Below are 24128 nucleotides of genomic sequence, written 5' to 3'. Positions count from 1 at the left end.
AGGAAACATGTGCATATGAACCCGAGCACTGGGACAATGCACTACCAGCTGGGTATGTTATACACACACAACACTCTGGGCATCTGCCACTGATGTCAATCTTACCACATTTTCCAGGGGCTGTTAAACCTTTCACATATTTCATGCGCCTAATATGACATACTTCCTTCGTAGCTCCTTATGAGAATAGGCATGAAAGAACAGAGACAACACTGCACTAACTTATCAGGATCTTGTCCAAGTCTGCACTTGGTAGAGACTCACTTCCTTCATTATTTCTCCCTTACAGCTCCAGATTATCTCTTCTATTGAGTTCATAATACCTGAAATTTCCATTGCATTTAGAGCACTTATTCCTTCCTAGTATTTTATAAATTCTTAGTATTTTAGTTTCTTATGTCCATTTCTATAATTTCCCTAGGACTTGGCAGGCAGTTATAGAATAATAGTCTAAAGTTTTATAAGATACAGATGGAACCATCATTCTCAAAGTATTTGATAAAGAATGAGTAAATAGGGGCACCTGGGTGGCTCAGTGGGTTAAACCTCTGCCTTCAGCTCAGGTCATGATCTCAGGGTCCTGGGATCGAGCCCCACATCGGGCTCTCTGCTCAGCGGGGAGCCTGCTTCCCCCTCTTTCTGCCTGCCTCTGTGCCTACTTGTGATCTCTCTGTTAAATAAGTAAATAAAATATTAAAAAAAAAAGAATGAGTAAATAAAGACAGAACTTATTCTACAATGATTTTTTACAGCCTGAGTCACTATTCTATTTTGGCTGTACTACCAATGACTGGCATAAGGTCTCAAATATTAACATTACCCTATGAAACCTCTCCCCTCCCCTCATCTTATCAAGTTTATTTGGAGGGGGGTGATGGAGGAGAGGGGAGGCACCTGGCCTTGCTAGAACCAGGCGGGTTAATTTAAATCAAATTAAACAGTCACTTATTTACATACCCCAAATCAGTTTTTGACATCAATTTCTTTAAAGCACACACTGTTATATACCTTATTTTCTGCAAACTAGAGTAGTGACACTTCCAGATTAGGAGCTCTAACTACAATTAGCCACAGAAGTAGCTAATAAACCAGTAAGAGCTATGGAGAGATCACAGCCATTTTACAGATTCCAGAAAGAGCTTAAGGAAATAGGAAGATTGTAAAGTCCAGAGAAGCACCTGATAGCTGTATTAAGAGATTAAACATGTGTGCAAGGAATTAAACATCTATTGGTCATCTGTGTACTAAGCACTGAGCTGTCTGGGATACAGGGTAACAGTGATAGAGCCATTCCTCTAAAGGAAGCTTGGGTTTTAGTAGAGGAGCTAGATTATAAGCGGAAGCATAACAACCATCTAAGGCAAAATGTACTAAATGCAATGAATGGCCCACAGAAACAGGTAAATACCTATATATGCAAGGAGCCCCTGCTGCATGGGAAAAATACAGAACTGTAAGGGCCTAAGCAGAGAACTCTTGTGCCTTTGTTCTCTTGCCTCAGAAGCTTTTTACATGCCGCTTTTGTATGCCTGGCAATTGTTCTTCAGAGATCAGATCAAAATTCACCCCAGTTAGGAGGACTTCTTTGACCACACTTCCACCCAAAACTGGAAAGGAGCTTCTAAATGTTCCAACAAACACTTTGTTTACTCATGCTATGGCATAATTAGTATTCTGTATTGTATTATCTGATTCTCTAAATAGACTGTAAATTCCCCAATGCGGGGAATGTCTTATATAATACCATATGCAGTGTGTAATTAACAACAAAAAAAGTAAGGATTTTAAGGTGTTGGAAGAATTAACAATTCGGGGGGATCAGAGTTTCTGGGTGTACTATTTTAATACTCTTTAGGGGTGGTTTAATATTTCTTCATTCTACAATAAAAATACATTGTACTTCAATCTGCACCTCAGTTTCTTCCTCTATAAAATGAGCAAGTTAGACTTACATGATCTTTAAGGTCCCTCTTAATTAATTGTATAGTTCTAGGCAAAGAATCCTGTATATGCCACACCAAACGACATAGTGATGTGGCGGTGGTAAACTCAAAGAGAAGGTTGGGTTGGGGAGACTAGGCAGTGACCTCAGGCATACAATCTGCGAAAGAGAAAAACATTTCTCTGTCCCATTTTCTGCCATTACCTCCTTCATATCCTCCAGGTATTGGTAAGAGAAAATTACTCGAAGTAGACAGAAGGAAAAACCCGGTTTTCTGTTCAGGGACACTCAAGAGCACTGTCTTTGCTTCTTAAAATTTTAGTTTTCTATAACTTAGCTTTTAATTTTTAATAATTTATGTCATAAATACGCATTTACATAAACTTATGTTACTTATTACTTACTGTTTTAATGAACCGATGAAAATTTAAAATTTGAAAAAGCACTGTTGTGATGTTTTGTGAATGCTGGAAATTCTTTCACCCAATTATTCACAAATGCAAAGCCAAGAGCACAGGATCACAAAATAATATAAACTAGGAAAAGACTATAAAAGACTTTAGTACATGTGTGTACTAAAATAATCTACTGGAGCCAGAATCAAGAGTGGGTTTAAATAGTTAGTTTGCCTTGTATTAGTAAACTTCAAAGAAGAAAAAAGAGTAGTGATTTATATGAGCAGTCAATTTATTACCACTTTGGGTGGAGTGTCCTGGAAAAGATCTGAGGAGTACTGAAATCAGAACAGTGTGATTCGATTGTTTTATTATCCCTTGATTTCGTCTCATTATTTTATAATTACAAACACCCCATTTAGAGTTTTTGACTTAGTATAAAATAATGGGTGGATTTCATTACACATGGGTTTTATTCTCTCAATCCTCCCTCATTTTCCCCATTGCAAAATGTTATCAAGAGGTAACATAACGCTTTTCACTTTATATATCTGCTCTTCAGCCTCTGCCCAGCCTGCCACTGACTCCTATCTGAAGCAATTCCAATGTGTGGCAGCCAAGGCTGGTGGCTCTAACACTGAAATTTCTGGTAATGTGCTTCCATCAATGTCGCAGGCTGGGTAACTATTTATAGACTCTACTGTGGAGGAGGAGGGATTAAAGTCATATCTTAGCAAAGAGTGGCCACAAAGTTTTGTAAGTTTAGTACAAAGGAACACTATTCTGCTAAATCAGAATTTGTAATAGAAGAAAATTACGAAAATGTTCAAATATTCGCTAAAGTTAAAAGAACACCAGTATTAGCCACCACTCGGTCATTCACATTTTCCTTGTTTTAACACATATCTACCCATCCCTCTATTCATCTATTGATCCATCTTACTTTTTTTTTTTTTTTTTTAAAGATTTTATTTATTTATTTGACAGAGCGAGATCATTTCCAAGTAAACTGCAGACATCAGAAAGCTGTCCCCAACTACAGCATTATCTCTAATGAGAGTTCAAAGTTTGTTCAGTTTCTTTGCTATAAAATTTATATTTAATGAAAAGCACAGATTTTAAGTGTACTTTGCTGTTTAGGCAAATACCATATATATATATATATATATATATATATATATATATATATATATATATATATAAATCCTACTCAGATACAAAACATTTCATCACCCCAGAAAGTTCCCTCATGCTTCTCTTCCCTTATGGCCCTCTCCACGGAGGCAAATGATGTTTGGGTTTTTTTCTACCATGGATTAGTTTTGTCTGCTCTAGAATTTCATATAAATGGAATCATACAGCATACAATCAATTTTTATGTAAGGATTCTTTCACTCAGCTTAATGTTTTTAAGATTCTTGTGTGTGGTTTTGTATATCAGTAGTGTGTTCTCTTTCACTGCCAAGAAACACACCATTACGAGAACATGCTAGAGCTTAATTATTTGTAATCCTATTGACAGGCAGCACCTTGGCTGTGTCCAGTTTTTGGGTTGTTATGACTAAAGCTGCTACGAACATTCTTATAGAAGTCTTTTTTGGCACATGTTCTCAGCTCATTTAGGTAAATACTTAGCAGTGGCACTGATGTGTCACAGATGAAGTATATATTTAGTTTATAAGAGATTTTCATAACTCTTTTCAAAGAAGTTGCACAATTTCCAATTCCTACTTATGATGTAGAATTCCAGTCGCTTCACATCATTGGCAGTATTTGGCATTGCCAGTCTTTTAAATTTTGGCTATTCTGGTGGCAGTGTAGTGGTCTCTCACTGCAGTTTTTAAAAAAAATGTATCTTTTAAGTAAGATATAATTGATACACAATAAGCTGCACATAACTGAAGTATACAATTTGTTAAGTTTTGATATATGTATACACCCATGAAACAACTAACATAATCAAGAAAAAGAACATAGCCATCACTCCTAAAGGTTCTTAGGGTCCTTTGTAATTCCTCCCTCCCACTCCTTCTCCCTGTCCACAGGTAATCACTGCTCTGCCTTCTGTAATTACATATTAGTTTGTATGCCCTAGAATTTTACATGAATGAAATCATACAGCGTTATCCTTGTCTGGCTTCTTTTACTCGGCTTATTTATTTTGAGGTTCATTTATGTTGCTGCATGTACCAAGAGTTCATTCTTTTTTATTACTGCGTAGTATTCAATTGCATGGGTATATCACAGTTTGGTTGTCAATTCTCTCAGTGATGGGCATGCAGGTTATTTCCAGTTTTTGGCTATAACAAATAAAGGGGCTATGAGCATTTGTGTACAAGTCTTTGTATGGGTATGTTTTCATTTGCCTCAGGTAAATACTAGGAGTGGAATGGCTGGATCACATGGTAGGTATACATTTAATTCTTTAAATAAACTGTTTTAAATTCTTTAAAGAAACTGCCAAAGTTTCTGTAACATTTTACATTCAGATAAGCACCAAAGGGGAATACCAGTTCTTCCACATTCTCACCAACATTTGGTATGGTCAGTCTTTAAGCCATTCTAACAGGAGTGCAATGTTATCTCATTTTGATTTAATTTGCACTTTCCTAGTGCCTAATTAGGTTAAACATCTTTTCATGTGCTTATCTGACAGTTATATATTTTCTTTGGGGAAATACTTGCACAAATCTTCTGCCCATTTCTAAATTGTGTGATAACTTTATTAATGATTTTTGAGATTTCTTTATTTATTCTAAAGAGAAATCCTTTATCAGATAAATGCTCTATTCACAAAGATTTTATCCTAGGCTGTGGCTTGCCTTTTTACTCTCTTAACTATCTTTAAAAAGGGAGAAGTTTTTAATTTTCATGAAGTCCAATTTCTTTTATGGATTGTACTTTGGTGTTGTAGCTAAAAAATCTTTGCTTTACTCAAGGTCACAAAGCTTTCTCTCATATATATATATTTTTAGAAGTTTAATAGTTACACATTTTACAATTTAGGTCTTTGACCCATTTCCAGTTAATTTCTGTATGTGATACAAGACACAGATCACAGTTCATTTTATTTTGCATATGGATATCTAATTGTTTCAGTATCACTTATTGAAGACACTCTCCTTTTTCCACTGACCTGCCTCTGCACTCTTCTCAAACACCAGTTATCTATATACACATGAGTCTATTTTTGGATTCTTTACTCTGTTCCACCAATCTATAGGTCTGTCCTTATGACAACACCTCACATATCCTGGAGTACTGCAGCTTTAGAATAAGCTTTGAAAGCAGGGATTGTCGGTCCTCCAACTTTGGTTTCCTTTTAAGATAGTTTTGGCTATTTAAATTCTTTGCATTTTATTGGTCAATTTCTACAAAAAAAGCTTGCTGAATTTTTGGTTGGCAATGAATCACCATATTTAACAGGCATTGAGAATTTTATAATATTAAGTCTTCTAGTCCACAAATACAGTGTATATCTTCCTTTACGTAGGTCTCCTTTAATTTCTCTTATGACTGTTCTGCAGTGTACATAACTTGTACAAGGCATAGGCCTTTCACATCTTTTGTCATATTTATCCTTAAATATAGTATATTTTGATGATAGTGTAAATAATATTAGTTTTTTAAATTTCAATTGGAATGTTTGTTGCTAATACATACAACAAATTTTTAAATACTAATCTTAAACACTGAAACCTTGATAAAACTTCCTTATTAATTCTACTAGTTTTGCTGAGGATACCACTGAGTTTTCTACACGATGTTCAAGTCATCCGTGAATAAAGACAGTATTATTTACTCCCCTCTACATCTAGAGCCATTTTATTTCCTTTTCTTGCCATATTACAAACTGGTTAGAGTCTCTGGTACAATATTGAATAGAAGCGGAGAGAGCAGACATTCTTGCAAAGATATGCTAAAAACCAAGCTCACCCTTCTGTTTATTTCCACTAAAGAAAAAATGTCAGTAGTCACTGGATAAACAAATATAAATGGATGATGAGATACGGGGAAATAGTCAAGCAGTATCTTCAACTGTTACAGAAAGAAAAAATCAGCCACCCACTGAACAAAGTAGTGGAAAAGTTGATAACAGACATTATCTGATAGGACCATGTAATCAGAACTTAACTGAACAGAGCAGGAAAAGTCCTTCATTTAACAGACTGTTCCAACACTGTACTTTTTTTTTTTTTTTTTTAAAGCCTGGCCAGTGTTCTCATAAGCATTTAATTAGCACTTACTAAGCTATTCTAACACTGAGGGACCAAAAGGAAATCTGCAACTTTTAAAAGAATTATTTAAAATATTTTATGCAAATTTTATAGGTGGTATTTGGATGAGAAATTCAACAATTCTGTACACAATGAGAAACCATTGTTGAAAACCATTCTCTTAATGAAGTCTTCACTCATCTATTAATTATAAAGTGTAATGAGGACTTTTCACTACTTATCTTACCTAATTTCTCCACAATGCTTTAAAATAATGACTACTTCTCCCACGTTTGATGCTTTTCCTGTCCGTTGGCTCCCAGAGCATTACTCAATCTTGGCTCTCCCACTGATTTTTAGATTACTTCTCCTTGATCTCCTTCCTTGATCCCAGGGTCTGTCTTTAGCTATCCTCTTTGTGACTTAATTAATTAACATATTTAAAGAGTTAAAGCTCTATTTACTTAAAGGGGACTCCCAAATTTATATCCCAATCCATGATCCCCTTTATCTGATGACACCTGTCTGGTATCTGGATGACACAGTCCTTTCTCTCAACCTTATTCATCTAATAAATAACTAAATCCTGGGCTTTATGCTGAAATAAGTCCTTTTTTCTCCAAAACCCACTAATATCATCAGGTTTTGTTGTTGTTTTTTTTTTCTTTTTGCTTAGACCCGGTTGGCCAACTTCTGCAAAAGACCCTATAGTAAATATTTTAGGCTTCTTATATTAACATGATAAGAAAATGTCATTAGGCGGTCCTGAAGGAACAGTGCTACGCTGGAGGCAGGACATTATGGACACTAACTAGGAGGTAGCTGTTTCCTTTCAGATGAAAGATGGTGCCAGCATCAACTCAGGCAGAGGCAGTGGGACTCATGGCACAGGCATACACTGGACAAAAGCAAGTACACAGACTGATATAATATGATGCTTCCTTGGTTCCTGGCTTAGGCACCTATTAGGCAGTGGTCCCATTTACTAAGAAAGGAAACATAAACAAAAGTTTGGGAGTGAGTCAGAGAGGAGGACACGAGTAGTTCTGTTTTTAAAATGTTGAACTTCAGGTGTCTGTAAGACATCTATGTGAAGTATATACTCAGCAGCTCAACATGGAGCCCAGGAAGGATGATGGTCATGACGACAATGGTAACATTTACTAAGCTTTTATTCTAGGTCAGGTAATATTTTAAGCATTTTATACATATTAACTAATTTCATCCTTCCAATAACCCTAGAAGGTGGACACTACTATTATTCCCATTTTATAGAAGATGAAATTAACACACAGACCAGTTCCATAACTTGCCTGAGAAGATAAACTGGTAGTTGGTACAGCTGGGATTGGTAATATTCCCTGAGTCTTGGGCCCATGCTTTAAACATTAGGCTTCACTGCCTCTCCTGACATGTATTTGGGAATTGCATATAATTTGGAGGGTTGGTGAAGACACAGGAATGAAAGAAGGTACAGAGTGAAAGAAAAGGATGAGGGCTTGGGAACATTAACAGTGGGGACTGAGAGAGAGCAGTTAGAAGTGGGAGAGAAGTGGGAGAGAAGTGGGAGAGAAGCAAGGTAAGTTTCAAGGAAACCAAGACAAAGTATTTCAAGGAGAAAGGGATCATCTGTGATTAAGGGTGGAGGGAAAACAGGATAAAGATGACCAGTGGTTTTGGTGAGAGTAGCTTTAGCTGTCAGAGTGGGGTTTGAACAAGACAGGAGTAATTTAAGGTGTATAAAAAATGGAGACAGTGAACAGAGAATGTAGATCACACTAAAAAATGGTGGTTGTTAAGGGGAAGAGAGAGAAATGTAGGCTTTAGCATATTTAAAAGTTGATGAGTTAGAGCCAGAAAAATGGGTGAGGAGAAAGGTGAAAATTGCTGAAGACAAAGTCCTGAGGAAATGGAAATATACTGTGTCATTATCAGTGGTGGCTCTATAATTAAAATGTTTAGATTAAAATCCAGCCTCTGCTACCTATTAGTTGCTTACCTTGGAAATGTTATTTAATCTCTCAAAGCATCAATTTCTTTACCTCCAAAATGGGCATAATACTACTATCTCCTTCATAGATATAAGGCTTAAACAAGATAACACAGGGAAAAGCAAGGATATAGTTAGGTGCTTAGAAAACATTAGCCACTATTATAATTGGATCTGGACCACAGGTAGAGGGGCTACTCTTCATTAAGAAGAGACACATTTTTTTATGACAGAAAAGGATGCAATGATAGGAACAGATGGCAGGTAAGTCTGGGTGGGAGGGAGGAGAGAGGCAGCTTTTTACTGATGTTTCTCAATGTTCTTGGTTAAGAACAAGGCTAAGTCAACTATTGGAATAAGGAGCTGCTAGTAGGACCGGGCTTGGGGAGAGCAGAGAGCCTTGCTGGGACACTATCCAGTGAAACACCAGGGGGCCCTCAGCAGAGAAAGCTCCATGAGTCTGCTTAGAAGGCCAAAATGACATGGCTCTAAGACTTCTCCATCTGTGCTCAGCAACCCAGATACAGGAGTGAAGAAAGCAGAGTGATGAAATTATCTCATGGTCACGGTTTGATGGGCAAGTGTGATAAAAGATTAAGAGATCATAAGTTATTTCTGGCATTAACAGCATTGACTAAAGTGATAGAATGTGGGTTTTAGGCTGGATAGGGAAGGAAATAAAGACCAAAAAAAAAAAAGAGAGAGAGAGAGAGAGATGATAATTTCAGAAAAAGTAAAAGGACCAAAGGAGTGCATACTGATGAAGTCAAGATGCCAGATTAGGTATTAGAGATATTCAAAGAAGAAGATAGCTATATTCTAGCTTTCAGTGGGTTAAAGCCTCTGCCTTCGGCTCAGGTCATGATCTCGGGGTCCTGGGATCGAGCCCCACATGGGGCTCTCTGCTCAGCGGGGAGCCTGCTTCCCTTCCTTTCTCTCTCTGCCTGCCTCTCTGCCTAGTTGTGATTTCTCTCTATCAAATAAATAAAATATTAAAAAAAAAACAAAAAAAACAACAACAAAAAAAAACATCACAATGATAGAGACTAAAATCTTAAGGGGGTACAATGCAGGAGTACCTACTGGTTGCAGAATTGGTTGGGAAAGGTTTTCTATGGAAGTAATTGTTAAGCCGAGATCTGAAGGACAAAGAGAAGTTAGCCATGAGCAGAGGAAGAAAAGTATACTCTGTAACAAGAGCATGAACAAAGCCCAAACACAGAATATGAAAAAGCAAGGACTGAAAGTCTTGTATGACTTGCCTATAAAGACACTGGAGTTTATATGGGACCAAAACATTAGGACCACAAATCACTATCACTTAAAAGGAACAGTAAGCAAAGAAATCAGCAGTCACAGTAGTGATAGTAAGAATCAAGATCTTGAAATATAGCTTAATATGCTGGCATGCAGTGCACTAAAATTCAAGATTTAGCTAAAAAGAAACACACTGTACCTTTGAACGAAATGTTGGATGAACAAAATAAACAGCCTTCAAATTCCTCTTGTATCTGATTTGAAATAAAAACAAGGGTCAGTATGTCATGCTATGGACAATTAACTCTGCTAGACTATAGAAATACATTCACAAAGAAAAAAAGTTAAAAGTACCTCTAGTTTACTTATTTAATTTTAGGTGAAATGTCAAAAAAAGATTCAGAGGACTTTTCATTATTTAAAGTATTTGTTTTATAAAAGATGTTGTTTCTCTTGGCTGTGACAGAGCCACCTACAGGTAGAACAAAGTAATTTCATATTTAACAAACTGCCATTTTTTTATATTGCACTAGAATCTCTGGGATCAGACTATGAACTAACATACTCATGGGTCACTGCGTCAAATAAAATAATATTTATAAATGTATTTTGATAAAAGTAACACATCTTTTTAATAAAAAAGGTAGTATTTTTGTTATTTTATATAAAGATTGGTAATGATCCCAACCCTTTTTCAAGATGTTTTTTAAAAGCAGGAAAAAGTTTACATATGAATTTCCTTAGATGCAAAACACACTGGAGGTAAGGAGGGCCTTCTCATATTAAAATATCTTCTCTATGATAAAATTCTGTTACACGAAATACATTTTTTTGCATAATACTAAGCAATATTTATTTATTGATTAGTATTAGGAAAGAAAGAAGCTATCTCTCCTCTTCATAATTTGCAAAAATAACTAACTTGACATCAACAACATCGTAGAGCTTCTTCAGGAAGTCAGAGTCCAGGTGATTGTATTCGCTGGTCAGTGTGTGAAAATATACTAATACATATTCTTTCACAGCAATGTGATCCATTACATGGATAAAATATAAGAGAGCCTAGAAGAAAAAGAGAAGTAAAAGTAAGATTATCTTGCACAGTGGTCTATTTCACAGAAGCTAAGAATGAGGTAAAACCCAGAACAGTCTCATCAATGCCCCTGGCACTGCGACGGACATCTCAGACTAAGGAGTATCAATTCTCTTTTAAAAGAACTTCAGGGGGGCGCCTGGGTGGCTCAGTGGGTTAAGCCTCTGCCTTCGGCTCAGGTCATGATCTCAGGGTCCTGGGATCGAGTCCCACATCCGGCTCTCTGCTCTGCAGGGAGCCTGCTTCCTCCTCTCTCTCTCTGCCTGCCTCTCTGCCTACTTGTGATCTCTGTCTGTCAAATAAATAAATAAAATCTTTAAAAAAAAAAAAAGAACTTCAGGAAAGTGAACCATGCCAGTGTTATGTAATTCTCAGAAATGGTACAGTAGGATCCATTTTTGCCTTGTTCTTTCTAAATGGTGGAGAACAATCAATCTCTATCCTCTCAAATAACTCTTCCTATACTCAAAAGAGTTCTTCAGTCAGCTGCCAGGTTTTCCCTCTGTAGGATAATGATATTAATATCATAAGAAGTACAATTTGTAGACTTCTGATCTTTCCTGAGGTTTCCACATGAACTCAACAAAAATCTTTGCAGTCTCTACTGGGATATAGACTCAGGTCTCTCACGTAACCAAGAACTGCTATACAAGGACATTATGAGTGATGCCTCCCTCCCATGGCTCACTTTGAGGACTAATTTTTTTGGCATCTTTAACGTTGACCTGAATGAGAAAAATGAGAACAGGTTTAGTCAGTAGATGGCAATGGACTGGGCAGCTTTCTAAGGCTCAAATTTAATGTGATCCAGATCACACCAGAGAAATAAATATTAGAGAAATAGTCCATTACAAGAAGGATGAAATGTAAGAGAAACATTAAACACAAAGCAGAGATACAATATGGGCAGGGCCAGGATGACCCAGTGGTGTGGCTATAAACAATGACATAGAGAAAGCTAAGAGTTTACAACTGAAAGATTATTATCAAACAGGCGATTTCCCAGTTCTCCTCAGGAGAGTCCTTGGCACTGACAGGAGTGGACTGAGACGAATTAGCATCCAACTACTAGTAGAGCTGACAGAGGGCACTAAGAAAACACAGTATCTTTCTAGTGTGTGGGTTTGGGCCTCACAATATATCTCATTATATTATATGAAATGGTACATAGTGGATATTCAGAACACCAAGCAAGGACACACCAAAATCAAACACAGAGATTCATGTTTTTATTGGTCATCAATCATATTATAATGAGAATGAATCAATGTCATACTGATTGTTATTAACACAAAACGAGTAGAAACTTACTAATGATATCATTTGCATCAGCTGAGTTTTTCCTCTGTGTGTGTGTGTGTATTTTTGTTATTATTTCTGCTTTTACCAGACTGCTTCTGGTCCTCTTTCTATCTACTCTCTACCCCCTCCCCAGGGCAATTAAAATACTCATTTCCAGCTATAATTCCCCATCTTTAACTTAACCTTTTTTCATTATAAGGAAGTATAAGCCACATGACAGAAAACAAATTCTCCCTAAAACCATTAAATCTATTTTGAAATATTTACATTTTGAGTTTTTACCTTTATGCTTAAAACAAAGCAAGTTAAGGTCAGTGTGTAGGCAGCTTAATGTATCACCTTCTCTCCTACCAATATTATGTTATATGTATTTCTCTACAGTACTTGTCTTTAGAACCACAATTTTTAAGGGTCACAAACCATTCCATTTGTGGATACACCATAATTACCTGTTAGGAATTTAAGTTGCAATTCTATGCTACAAATGAGTCTGTGGTAACATGCCAGGTCCAGTGCTTCCACAATTTTTTTCATGTAAACACCAGTGACCAGGAAACTAAGGGCTTAGCCAGAAGCAATTACCTGCTTTTGTTTAACTGTGTTTTATGTTAAAAAATAGGTGCGATTTTTACATTTTTTAAGGGTGTAATTTGTTACTGTAGTAAAGAATGATTTATTAAAGTGATTCTCCTCTCTTGCAGTCAGTTTCTAATAATACTGATATTTTAGGACAATTTACATATTTATCTTTTAGATTCAATGGTCCCTTGCCCAAGTATTCCAGTTTGGGCAGTTTCAGGGTCAACAGCTACTTCCATACTTCAGATTACTTCCTTAGTACAAATTCTGAAGAACAGAATTCTTGGGTCAATGGATGTGACCATTTTTATCATTTCGATTCATCTTTGATGACAATGATTATTATTTGAGATTTCTGGCTAGTTTTGAAGGCAACAAAAGGTCTGTCATTCTGATTCACTTTTTTTTTCCCCCAGATTACTAACCGTTTTTAAAAGCAGAATCATTTTCTTATTTATTTTGTCAGAAATACCATTTTTTCTTTTATGAATCAGCTGTTTCTGTCCTCCTCCAAATGAAGGGATTGTGGCATTATGACATTTTGGGTTAACTACATCTCTGACTTCTTCTCTTCAGATAGATATTCAAGAGTTAATTTTTCTTTTTTCAAGAAAAGCAGTATTTGATTGTTAGCACAATTATAACCCAGAGTGATTCCAACCCAAAACTTGCCAGTTGCGTCATATCTGAAAGAGAGCAGTTGCGTTTTTGATCACATTATTGGATTCTAGTATTTTTTGTTTCTCCTACAGAACCAAACCAAACCCCTAACTTACTGAAATGGTATGTGCCAACACGCAGAGCCAGGGTCGCTCCTCTGCCCAGATACACACAATTCTGCCCCATCTCATATTCTAAGTTCTGATTCCAAATTCATATCCTACTAATCATGAAAATCAACATTATATGTAAAACAGAGCCTTTCTGTGGCTTACCTTGTCCATATCTATTAATGTGACAGGAATGTTTCTTCCAACTACCACCATCACTGTGCGACCACAGTTATCAACACCTGTGAACAGGAAATATGATCAGCGCCCAGAGACTTTATTCCAAGACTGGATTCTGATGTTATAAAAATATTCTACACAAATATAAAAGAATGAAAATCAAGAACTTACATTCTTTAAATTTTATCTTCAGATGTCTTGCACTATGTGGAAAACAATACTTTTTTTTTTTTTTTTTTTTTTTAGCTTCATTAAATTTTGATGACTGCCCTTACTATTAAGATAAGTTTTCTTACAGGTTTTAAATCAGGGACAGCCAAAGGTAAGGTTGCAGGGCACAGACCTTTTATACATAGCTTTTTGCTTAAGTTCACTATGATTTTTAATAACATTAGTGATCCAGGAAAAACTACTTGGAACTCAACTCTGAAAATTAACAAATACTATCTGAAAAAGAAATTTAATGCAGTAAGGAGTGGAAATCTGAGAAATTTCACCATCTCCCATCATATGTTTATGTAAGGTTTGAATTTTGTACAGCAAGTGGATGACATGTTTAAAAACAGAAAAAATGTTCAAAGGTAAGAAAAAGGATATTAAGAAGAAACAAAGTCGGCCAATGTAGAACTGTAAGATGAAAATCTGTAGGTTGATGTGTTATTTTTACAATCTTGATAATGAGCAAAAACTATCCCCATTAGTATAAAAATTACTTTTTTCACAGATAAAACAAAATCAGAGAAAAATGAAGTTTCCTACAGCATGAGAGAGAAGGTCCTTAATTAGTAAAAGTTACTATGTCCTGAAGCTCACCTGTTTGGTATAAGGCTTTTAGAGAAGCAATATCAGATAGATCCTCAGATCTTGCTTGACATAACCAGCGATTGTAACTAGAGAAATAAAGGACATAATTATTAAAATAACCCCTTGTAAATTAAATTTACAAATGGAATCTGTTTTTATCTTTCCCTAAAGAATGGGATTTTATTATAATGTGCAAGAAATTAAGGAGGTCATTATACCATGCAGAAACTCTACTAATGTGTTATTGATAAATACAAATGAGTTACCGAGTAACGGAGAAAGGATGGTGTTCATACTAAACGATTTAAAAAAATCCTTTATGATAAAGTGAAGACTATTGATATAAATGGCAAAGATACCAAGTACTCAATTTAAGTTTTCAAATACTGTTATTTTCTTTTACTAAAAAACATGCAAATAGGAAATCTTAAAGCAAAAGCAGTTATCTAAAATAGATGTTCACTCATCCAACAACAACTTGGTATTGAGAATCCTACAGTGAACAGACACGGTCAGTGCCCTCAAGGAGTTTACTTTTCATAAGAAAAACAGGTAAATGTTCAACATGTTATGTGGGACCACAAAGGAACTAGGTAATTTTATGCGGGAAGTCCAGGCTTATTTAATGATTGGTTAATCAAACCAGTTGTCCCAATAATGCATATAGCAGATCCTAGGGACTGCAGCCTGCTTTAGCCAAGAGGGCATTAAAACTAGAATAGACATTAAAGATCTCAAAGAGGGTAAAGGACCTGCAAAAGGTTGAGCTTATCTTAGTTACCAGCCAATTATTGGTGGAGCTGAATTTGAAGCTGTACTCAGATCTCCAGATTTCTGAAAAGGTTAGTATTTTTTCTACTATTTCATACCGCTTTCTTAAAATTCAAAGGGCCACTCATTTGCAAAAAAAAGCTTTCAAGGCACTGAAATGCATGAAAAGCAACTTTTTTCCCCAAAGATTATATTTATTTATTTGACAGAGAGAGATCACAAGTAGGCAGAGGCAGGCGGGTGTAGGGGGAGCAGGCTCCCTGCTGAGCAGAGAGCCCGATGCGGGGCTCAATCCCAGGCGCCCTGAAAAGCAACTTTTGAAGCATCTAGGTCACACAGGGCAACATCCCATAACAAAGGGAAAACTAAACCAGGAAGAGGTGACTTGGTTTCTAATCCTATCACTTTCTGTGCAACCTCAGTAAGTAAAGCTGTTTCACCTCTATGGACTTGCTTCCTCATCTGCCAAGTGGTGCTTATGCAGAACACTTTTCAGCTATAAAGCACAATTACACAGCTAAGGATATTTAATAGAAAGCCTATTACATTTGGATTGTAATCAACAATGCCTGCTAGTGTCACAGAAATTGTAACTGCCTGTAAAAAAAAGACTTGGTATCACATAGTTCCACAGTTTTCCTTTTTAAATTTGGAAACTTGGGGAACCTGGGTGGCTCAGTCTGTTAAGAGTCTGACTCTTGATTTCGGCTAAGACCATGATCTTAGGGTCGTGAGATCAAGACTGAAGTTGGGCTCCATGCTGGGTGTGGAACCTACTAAAGATTCTCTCCCTCCCCTTTGCCCTCTGCCCCTATCCCCTTCCTTTAAAAACAAAACAAAATAAATAAATAAATAAAAGGGAACTTGCCCACCTATGTAAATTGAAAAATCAAAGAGAAAATGGCTTTAAATTTTGGTTTAAGACACAATTTGCAAGTCAAGAGAAGACCTATGTTTATGATAGTTCTCCTTATCTGTATGTTCTGTTCCTATTTTTACATAGAGTCACTTCCTTGGTTATTCACACTAAATTCCCAATTGTACTGTTTTCTAACTGTCTTATGATTAAGTCATCTTCACAACAAGACCGAACAGAATGCATCTTAAGTGGCTTATAAGCATCATAGGTCCTAGCACAAATCATGCAACAGAAATTCAGTAAATGTCGCTTAATTTCTATACTCCATTCTTGGATTCATTAGCTCATTTCTCAACAATGTACTGTGTTCATGCAAGGACGTGCGTCATAGTAGGAACTCAGATCTTTGTTTAATGAAATAGTAAACATGAATATTATTCAAGGTATTTTGGGGGGCATCTGAGAATGATAGCAAAAGGTCCTTGCCTTCAGAGTTTAAAGTTGAACATATCAGATAGACACATGAAGAATTAACTCTGTGGTAAGACACAATGCAACAAGCAATCCAGCAGAGGTCTAAATATTCTATCACTACGCCAAGGGAAGGAGAGGAGGGCAGAGTGAGGGGGAGTGGAGTGGAGGCAAGGTCCAGACATGTGGAACTAACTGCTCCCCCTTCTTTGCACCATAAAGATTAGCACAAGGCTTCACCCACTTACAGCCAGTGTTTGCTTCTGCTCTTAGACGACAAAGAGGGAATGCATCTTATTTGTCTCTATATGTCCAGGCAATCTCCAGGGTTACTCCTGATGCTGAATAACAATGTGTTCAATGAGCTCTGAAAAATTTTTTTTCAAACTGGAATTCAGGTGCACAAAACAGAATTAACCTTGGTTCAAAACATTCTCATCATGGGTACACACATGGTTTTCTTTAAAAAACTGATTATCTAGGGGCGCCTGGGTGGCTTAGTCAGTTAAGCGCCTGACTCTTGATTTCTACGCAGGTCATGAGATTGAGTCCCCGTCTGGCTCTGCCCTCAGTGGGGAGTTGGCTTGAGAGACTTTCTTTCCTTCTGCCCTCCCCCTACTCTTGGGCATACTCCCTCTTTCTCTAAAATCAATCAATCAATCTTCAAAATGTTTTAAAAATCGGTTATCTAATTAGCTATTTTTAATGAAGTAATAAGCATTCTGAAACCTACTACCCCAAACAAAAGTTAGCACCCAGCAAAAATCTACCTCTAATCCCATGGTCAGTCCCCTTTGTTTCTAGCCCCTGCCCCCATAACCAGTCTCTAGAACCACCCATGCATCATTCTCTTGCTTCCTTTTTATATCCTTTTGGTTCATCTCATGTACTCCTAAAAAATTTTTTGGAAAAAGCTTATTATATTGTATGCAATCTTTTGGGTCTGACTTGTTGGATTTATTAGACTGCTAGCATTGGGTGGCAATGCTGTTCATTCACTTTGACAACTACATGATGTATCTGTACCATATGAAAACTACAGTTTTTTTAATCTACTCTCTTACTGGTAGGTACTTGGGACCGTCCCCAGGTTTTTGCTCCTGTGCATAGTGCTACAATCAACTTATTGATGTTATTTATCAACTTACTGACCATTGAACATGATACATGTTTCCTGGTATATGTGTGCATGATTTCTCTCCTGGGTAGACACACAGGAGTTGAAGTGCTAGGTTATAGGTATATTCAGTTTTAGGAAATAAGACCAGACCTCTTTTCCAAAGCAGTGTACCCATTTATACTTCTACAAGCAGTGAATATGAGATCCTGTGAATCCATGTCCTTCTCAACACTTGGTATCAGCAGATATTTTAACTTCTGCCAATCAGGTCTGAAATGGTATCTCATTTCTTTGGTCACTAGTGATGCTGAGATCTTGTTCATGTTCAATGGACATGTTTCCCTCTTTTGTGAGATGCCTGTTCATATTGTTTATTTTCTACAGGCCTATATGTTCTTACTTGTAGGAATTCTTGGTATATTCTTGATAGTAATCATTTGCTAGTTATATTTACTTTGAGTACTCCCATTCTATAATTTGCTTTTCACTTTCTTTAAGATTCACTGCCCCACTTGCCAGTGTTCTTAATTTTAATATAATCAAAGCTGTTTTTTTTTAATAGTCAATGCTTTTTACATCTTGTTTAAGAAACCTGTCCTTTCTCCAAGGTATAAAAGATACTAGCCTATAGCTTCTTCCATGAGTTTTAATTAAAAAAAATTATTAAGTCCTTAATCTATCTAAAATTGACTGTAGTCCATGGTGTGAACTCTGAAATACCACCAACTCTAAAATGTTTTGAACCTTGATCTGTGATTAACAACTTGAGATCCTAGAATAGATTTTGGTTGGCAAAAGCAACATCTATACGAGCAGGTTCATGGGGAGAAGGCTTATAGCTTAAAGGCTTTATGATTCAAAAAAGGTTTAGTATCATTGTTGAGACACTGGTGCTGCTCCAGTTTCTAAGGATTGAAATGAAGTCCAGGGCAGCAACTCAAGACTGTCAGCTTCATCTGGTTTCTTCTTTATTAAGTCTCCTTCATTCCCACTAGGATCATGTAAGCTTGATTTGATTATCTAGTCAATTTTCTTTTCTTTTAAATAAGTATTTGGGAGGAGGGAATAAAAGCAAAAAATTCCTCAGCCAGTAGAGAAAAAATGCTTCATTTCCCTCATCTAGTCAGAAAATATTTTAAAATTTCCATTATATCTCTTATAAACGCACCTCATTTTTTGCTGTTGTTTCTGCATTTTATTTCAATAAAGATATGTAAGCTTTTATCCCAATCCAACAATCAAAAGCTAAAAAAAGGAAAACATCAACTCAAAATAGTTTCTTGTTTTCTTAGAACTTATTCCAAATAAACAGATTTCTATTACTTGTTGGGTAAACTAATAATCATAGGTAAACAGTTACACAAAATATGGCAAAATGGCAGCAAAGGTGGCCACTACAGAGTTCTGAAGGTAGAAATACTACATAGTTTCTCAACAGGCTGCAATCAACTAAGGTTGGTTGCTGTCCTCATAAAGCTAATAAAAGGCAATCTCTTCTAGTTAACCAATTACTGTCTACATGCATAGTCACAGGTTGAATGATGAAGAAAATTTACCCTAAAAATTCTTAAAAGACTAATGACTAACCTATTTGTGTACAACCAATAGCCTGGGTTTTGGAGTCAACACAAGTTTTTCCTGGCGTTAGGCAACTGCCCCACCCTGACTTAGTTGGGACCCTTGTTGTATACTTACTGCATCCTATAACTTAAATTATTCATATAATAATTAGTTTAACATTCCTCTCCTCTGCAAGATTCTAAGCTCCACGAGGGCTAGGGTTGTTCTGTTTTGCATGTCACTTTAGTATGTTTTCAGCATGACACCTGGCACATTGATAAGGACTCAATAAATACCCAATAATGAAGGAGATGAAGTTTTTATTATGGGAAATGACTTAAGAGTTGTAGGCAACTGGTCTTAAACTGACCGAGGAAAACTAATGAAAAAGTTACTGTACAATAATTTTTTAAGAGTTTTAAAAGCTCTATCTTTGAAAAGGAATATTGCTTCCTAATTTTTATAGTAAGCCAACTTCTTCCTTATGATATACCCAAATTAGTGTCACAGTTGGATAGAAAACCTAGAAATATTAATAAAGAACCAGTCAACATGCTAACTTTTTTCAGGTGAATTACCACACAGAGATAATGATGTGGCAAGGCAATGCCATGAAAGCAATGATCTAACCCTATGTAGCCAATCCATAGGAACTTTAGTTCTATTACTGATGGAAGAATTGAAAGCTTTCAAAAAGATGTTGCTAATGGAAGACCTACTTCCTCAGATTTAAAAAATGTGTGTGTCTGTGTATATACATACACATATATGTATATATGTGTGTATGTATATATATATATCTCACTTGCTTAATCTGATCAATTAACACAATTAACAGAAACCAGACTCATTACATGTAAAAAGCCTGATTTCGAAAAATTAATAAATTAAAAAAAAACCCCACAGCCTGCAATGTTAAACATTCAGCACATGGCAGAGTATGCAAACAGATGACTCATAGCTCAGTTACACCATAAACTCTGAAACAAGTAGTTATCAGTTCTCAAACATTTTGGTCTCAGGGCCCTTTTATGTTTATGTCAGTTATACCTACCAATATTTACCATATTAGAAATAAAAACGGAAATTTTAAACATAATTATTTGTAAATCTAAAAACATTAACAAGCTTTATGTGAACAAAAATAACTTCTATGACAAAAACTGTGTTTAGGGAAAAGAGTTAACATTCTTTAACGTCTTTGCAAATCTCTAAGTTCTGCTGGATTCTCACGTCTGCTTCTGCATTTAATCTGCTGCAACGTGACATGGTAAGTAGCCTCTGGAAAACTCCATCAAACACTGTGGGAATGAGAAGAAAAAGGGCAAATATGTCTGAGTAGCATTATAAAACTAGTTGTGGTCTCACAGGCTCCCTATAAAAGGGTCCCTGGTTCCTTGACCACACTTTTGAGCTGCTACTATTCTGAAGTATTCTGCAGCATAGCTATGAGACACTTCATCTTTAATCATCACAGGCACTGGACACTTACATGGGAAATCTGAAAACCTTTTGATTCAGATGTAGCTTATTACTCAAGAGAACTGTGTGACAGAGGCACCTAGCTCGTTTCTTGGTTCAGGCTCTGGGAGCTACAGGCTGTGCTCTTCTGTCAGTCGGCAACTATGTACTGACTACATGGGCACACAGCCTGACCACCCTTCAGAACACACCCCTGACATCTGAAGGTCGTGTGGCTCACTCATGAATTTTAAAACAGAGGGACTACCTTATTTATCTCAGTATATTTCAGTACCTAGAATATTATCTTGTAACAGAGTAAATATCCAATGTTTCCTGAACTGAATGGAAACTACTGACTGTATAACAAATATGAATCTCAAGATCAAGGTCCTCTACTAGGACAGTACTTTCCATGCTGTGTTCATAGTCCTTCCTAGAACCTATTCCTTTGCTCAGGACTCCTTTCCAAAAAGGTGTGAACAGATTTATTTAAATACTGCCTTGAACTAGTCATTATTAAGTAAAACAAATGTCCTCATTAAAGAGAGAAAGAGACAAAGACAAGCCTCCAGTCTAACAAACTTCAAAATTTCCAGATTATCTGTAACTCTCATGGAGAAATGAGAGATATGAGGGGTGTGTGAATGTGTAAGAGAGAAAAAGAGAAAAGAAGAGGTTGGCTGATTTGAGAAAAGTGGTAACAGTGCAGTTCTTTGTAATATGAACATAAAAAATCTCTAGTCCTTTGCCAACTTGTCTGAAGCCGGTTTGTTTAAGTGGGCTGAAGAAGGTGGTAGAGAAGGGAGATGTGCCACAATAGCCACTTTGAAGGCTCTTTCTCAGTGAACTGGAACTCTGGGCAAGCCAGTCTAGGGGATCACTTACCCCTTGTAAAGTAAAGGAGACACACTACATCAGTATTTGGAACACAAAAGAATCACTTAAGAAACTTAAGAAGATTTCTGAGCCTCTTCCACAGAGATTCTGATTCATGAAGTTTGGTGTGGGGCATATACATTTTTAGCAAGCAGCCCTGGTGATTCTAATGCTTACAGATTGCATACTCCACTTTGGAAAAACTGTTATCAGATGATCACCAAAACTCCTTTCAACTATAAGGTACTGTAAGAGACCACAGACCAGTGGTTCTCAAAGTGTGGTCCACTTTTTCAGGGGGTTTGCAAGGTCAAAACTATTTTGACAGTTTCACAATGACACTGAAACATCATGTGCCCTTTTCACTGCATGGACATTTGCACCAGTGGTGCAAAAGCACTGTTAAGTAGACTACTGGTGCTCTAGAATGAATCAGGGTGGAGGAACCAGATTCAGTACTAGCAGTCACTGTTCTTCACTGCCAAAATTCTCATAGGGAAAAAAAAAAAATGAAAAAAGAAAGAAAGATAAAGAAAAAAAATCTAGTTTAAGAATGTCTTTGATGAGGAGGTAAAAAATTAATTTTATTAAATCAACCCTTGGAACACATCTTTTTAAGATTAATGTATCATAAAATGGGAAGAACACATAAAGTAATTCTGCATACTGAAGTATAAGGTTGTCTTGAAGAAAGGCACTGTATGGCTTGTAAGCTAAACTCTATTGCTTTTTTTTCATGGAACACTGTTTTTCTTCAAATAATGACTGGCAGACAAACTGTGGTTATTCAACATGAGTATTTGGCAGACGTTTTCTCAAAATGAATAAAGTGACCCTATCATTTCAAGAAAAACAGCCAACGGTATTTCTTGCCAGTGATAAAACTTGAGCTTTAAAATATACATATATTGGGGCGCCTGGGTGGCTCAGTGGGTTAAGCCTCTGCCTTCGGCTCAGGTCATGATCTCAGGGTCCTGGGATCGAGCCCCACATCGGGCTCTCTGCTCAGCAGGGAGCCTGCTTCCTCCTCTCTCTCTACTTGCCTCTCTATCTACTTGTGATCTCTCTCTATATATCAAATAAATAAAATCTTAAAAAAATATATATATATACTTTTGGAAAATTTGTATCCATCCCCAGAAGCTTAAAGACTTTTCTGATGAGATCAGTGGCAATATTAACAAATGTAATTTTTTGATATCAGATGCTGAAATGTATCAGTATCTAGGAGATCTGAAAAATTCAGTGAATCAGTATTTTCCAAAAGACAATCCATCATGTTATAATTCATGCTGTAAATTCCGACTACAAAACCCATTCAAAGAGCAGGATAGAACAAACATTTTAATATAACAGAACACAAAAATTCACAGATATGCTTTGAGATTCCATATTATAACTAAGCTTTAAGAAACTACCACTTATCGAGTTATAAGTTGTTTGAAAAGGCTATTAACATACTCCTCCCCTTTCAAATTATATATCTGAGTGAGGTTAGATTTTCTTTATATACTTCACCCAAGATAACTTATTCCAACAGTTGAACGCTGATACGAGAATCCAGCTGTCTTCTATTAAGCCAAACATTTAAACACTGGCAAAAATGTAAGACAGTGAGTGCTATATCTTTTCACTCATTTTTTAAAATAGTTATTTTTCAAAAACATGATGGGTTATTTTAAAATGAATTAATAAACAATTTCTCATATGATAAATATTGGTAGGTACAAACCATGTAAACAAAAGCTCTCTGGCATCCTCAACAATTTTCAAGAGTGCAAAGGGGCCTGAGACTAAATCGTGTGAGAACCACTGCCTTTGACTAGAAAAAGGTGCCCAGACCTAACAGTGCAAGAATCACAATGTGAAAAAGTTTCAAAATATATACAGATGCCAAAGTCCCAGTCACGTGAGGGAGAGCTCCCTTACTGTATTTAAGGAAAAATGTTTGCCAGATGATTCTTAACACATGCCAAGTTAAAAAACCACTAAAACTATTACTTGATGGTGACTGCCTTTGCAAAAGCTAGTCATTGCTGCCACCTAGTGGCAAATTTGCTGTCATTTCTAAAAATAAAATCAAAATAACAAGACCAGAAACTCACAGAGACACAGCATTTTATCTAATTCTGTGAGGAACTCCAGAGGCCATCTAGTCCACTCCCAGTTTATAGATAGCGACTTAAAACAACCATCCATACTGCAATATACTGTGATAAATGCTAATGCTATGCTTTGGTTAAAGTATAGGGTATGAAAAAGAAATAGAGAAGGAGGCACCTGTTCCAGATTTCTCCTGTCTATCCTGGCTTATCTCCAGGGAGTTAAATTTCCAGAAGAAATTACTTTTAAGGTGAAACCTGGGGAATGGGCAGGAATTAAAGGATGAGGGTATTCCAATCAAAAGGGATGGCAAGTACCAAAGCTAAAAGGTAAAACAGACAATGATTTACTCAATTCCAAGGAGAATAGCAGTGA

At 36.4% G+C, this 24128-nt stretch overlaps 1 protein-coding gene across 1 annotated transcript in view; it reads right to left on the bottom strand.

Annotated features, from left to right (window-relative positions):
* Positions 1 to 24128, bottom strand: part of GDAP2 (ganglioside induced differentiation associated protein 2) — a 63247-nt gene that overhangs the window by 6098 nt on the left and 33021 nt on the right. Inside the window, exons 9-12 of the mRNA XM_046007082.1 lie at positions 14539 to 14615; positions 13711 to 13787; positions 10724 to 10863; positions 10001 to 10055 (exon numbers count right to left, since the gene is read on the bottom strand). Coding sequence (XP_045863038.1) covers positions 10001 to 10055; positions 10724 to 10863; positions 13711 to 13787; positions 14539 to 14615 — 349 coding nt within the window. The remainder of the gene's footprint in view (positions 1 to 10000; positions 10056 to 10723; positions 10864 to 13710; positions 13788 to 14538; positions 14616 to 24128) is intronic.

Source organism: Meles meles, chromosome 1 (assembly GCF_922984935.1).
Source record: "Meles meles chromosome 1, mMelMel3.1 paternal haplotype, whole genome shotgun sequence".
Classification (NCBI taxonomy): Eukaryota; Metazoa; Chordata; class Mammalia; order Carnivora; family Mustelidae; genus Meles; species Meles meles.
This window is presented reverse-complemented; position numbering and strand designations above follow the sequence as displayed.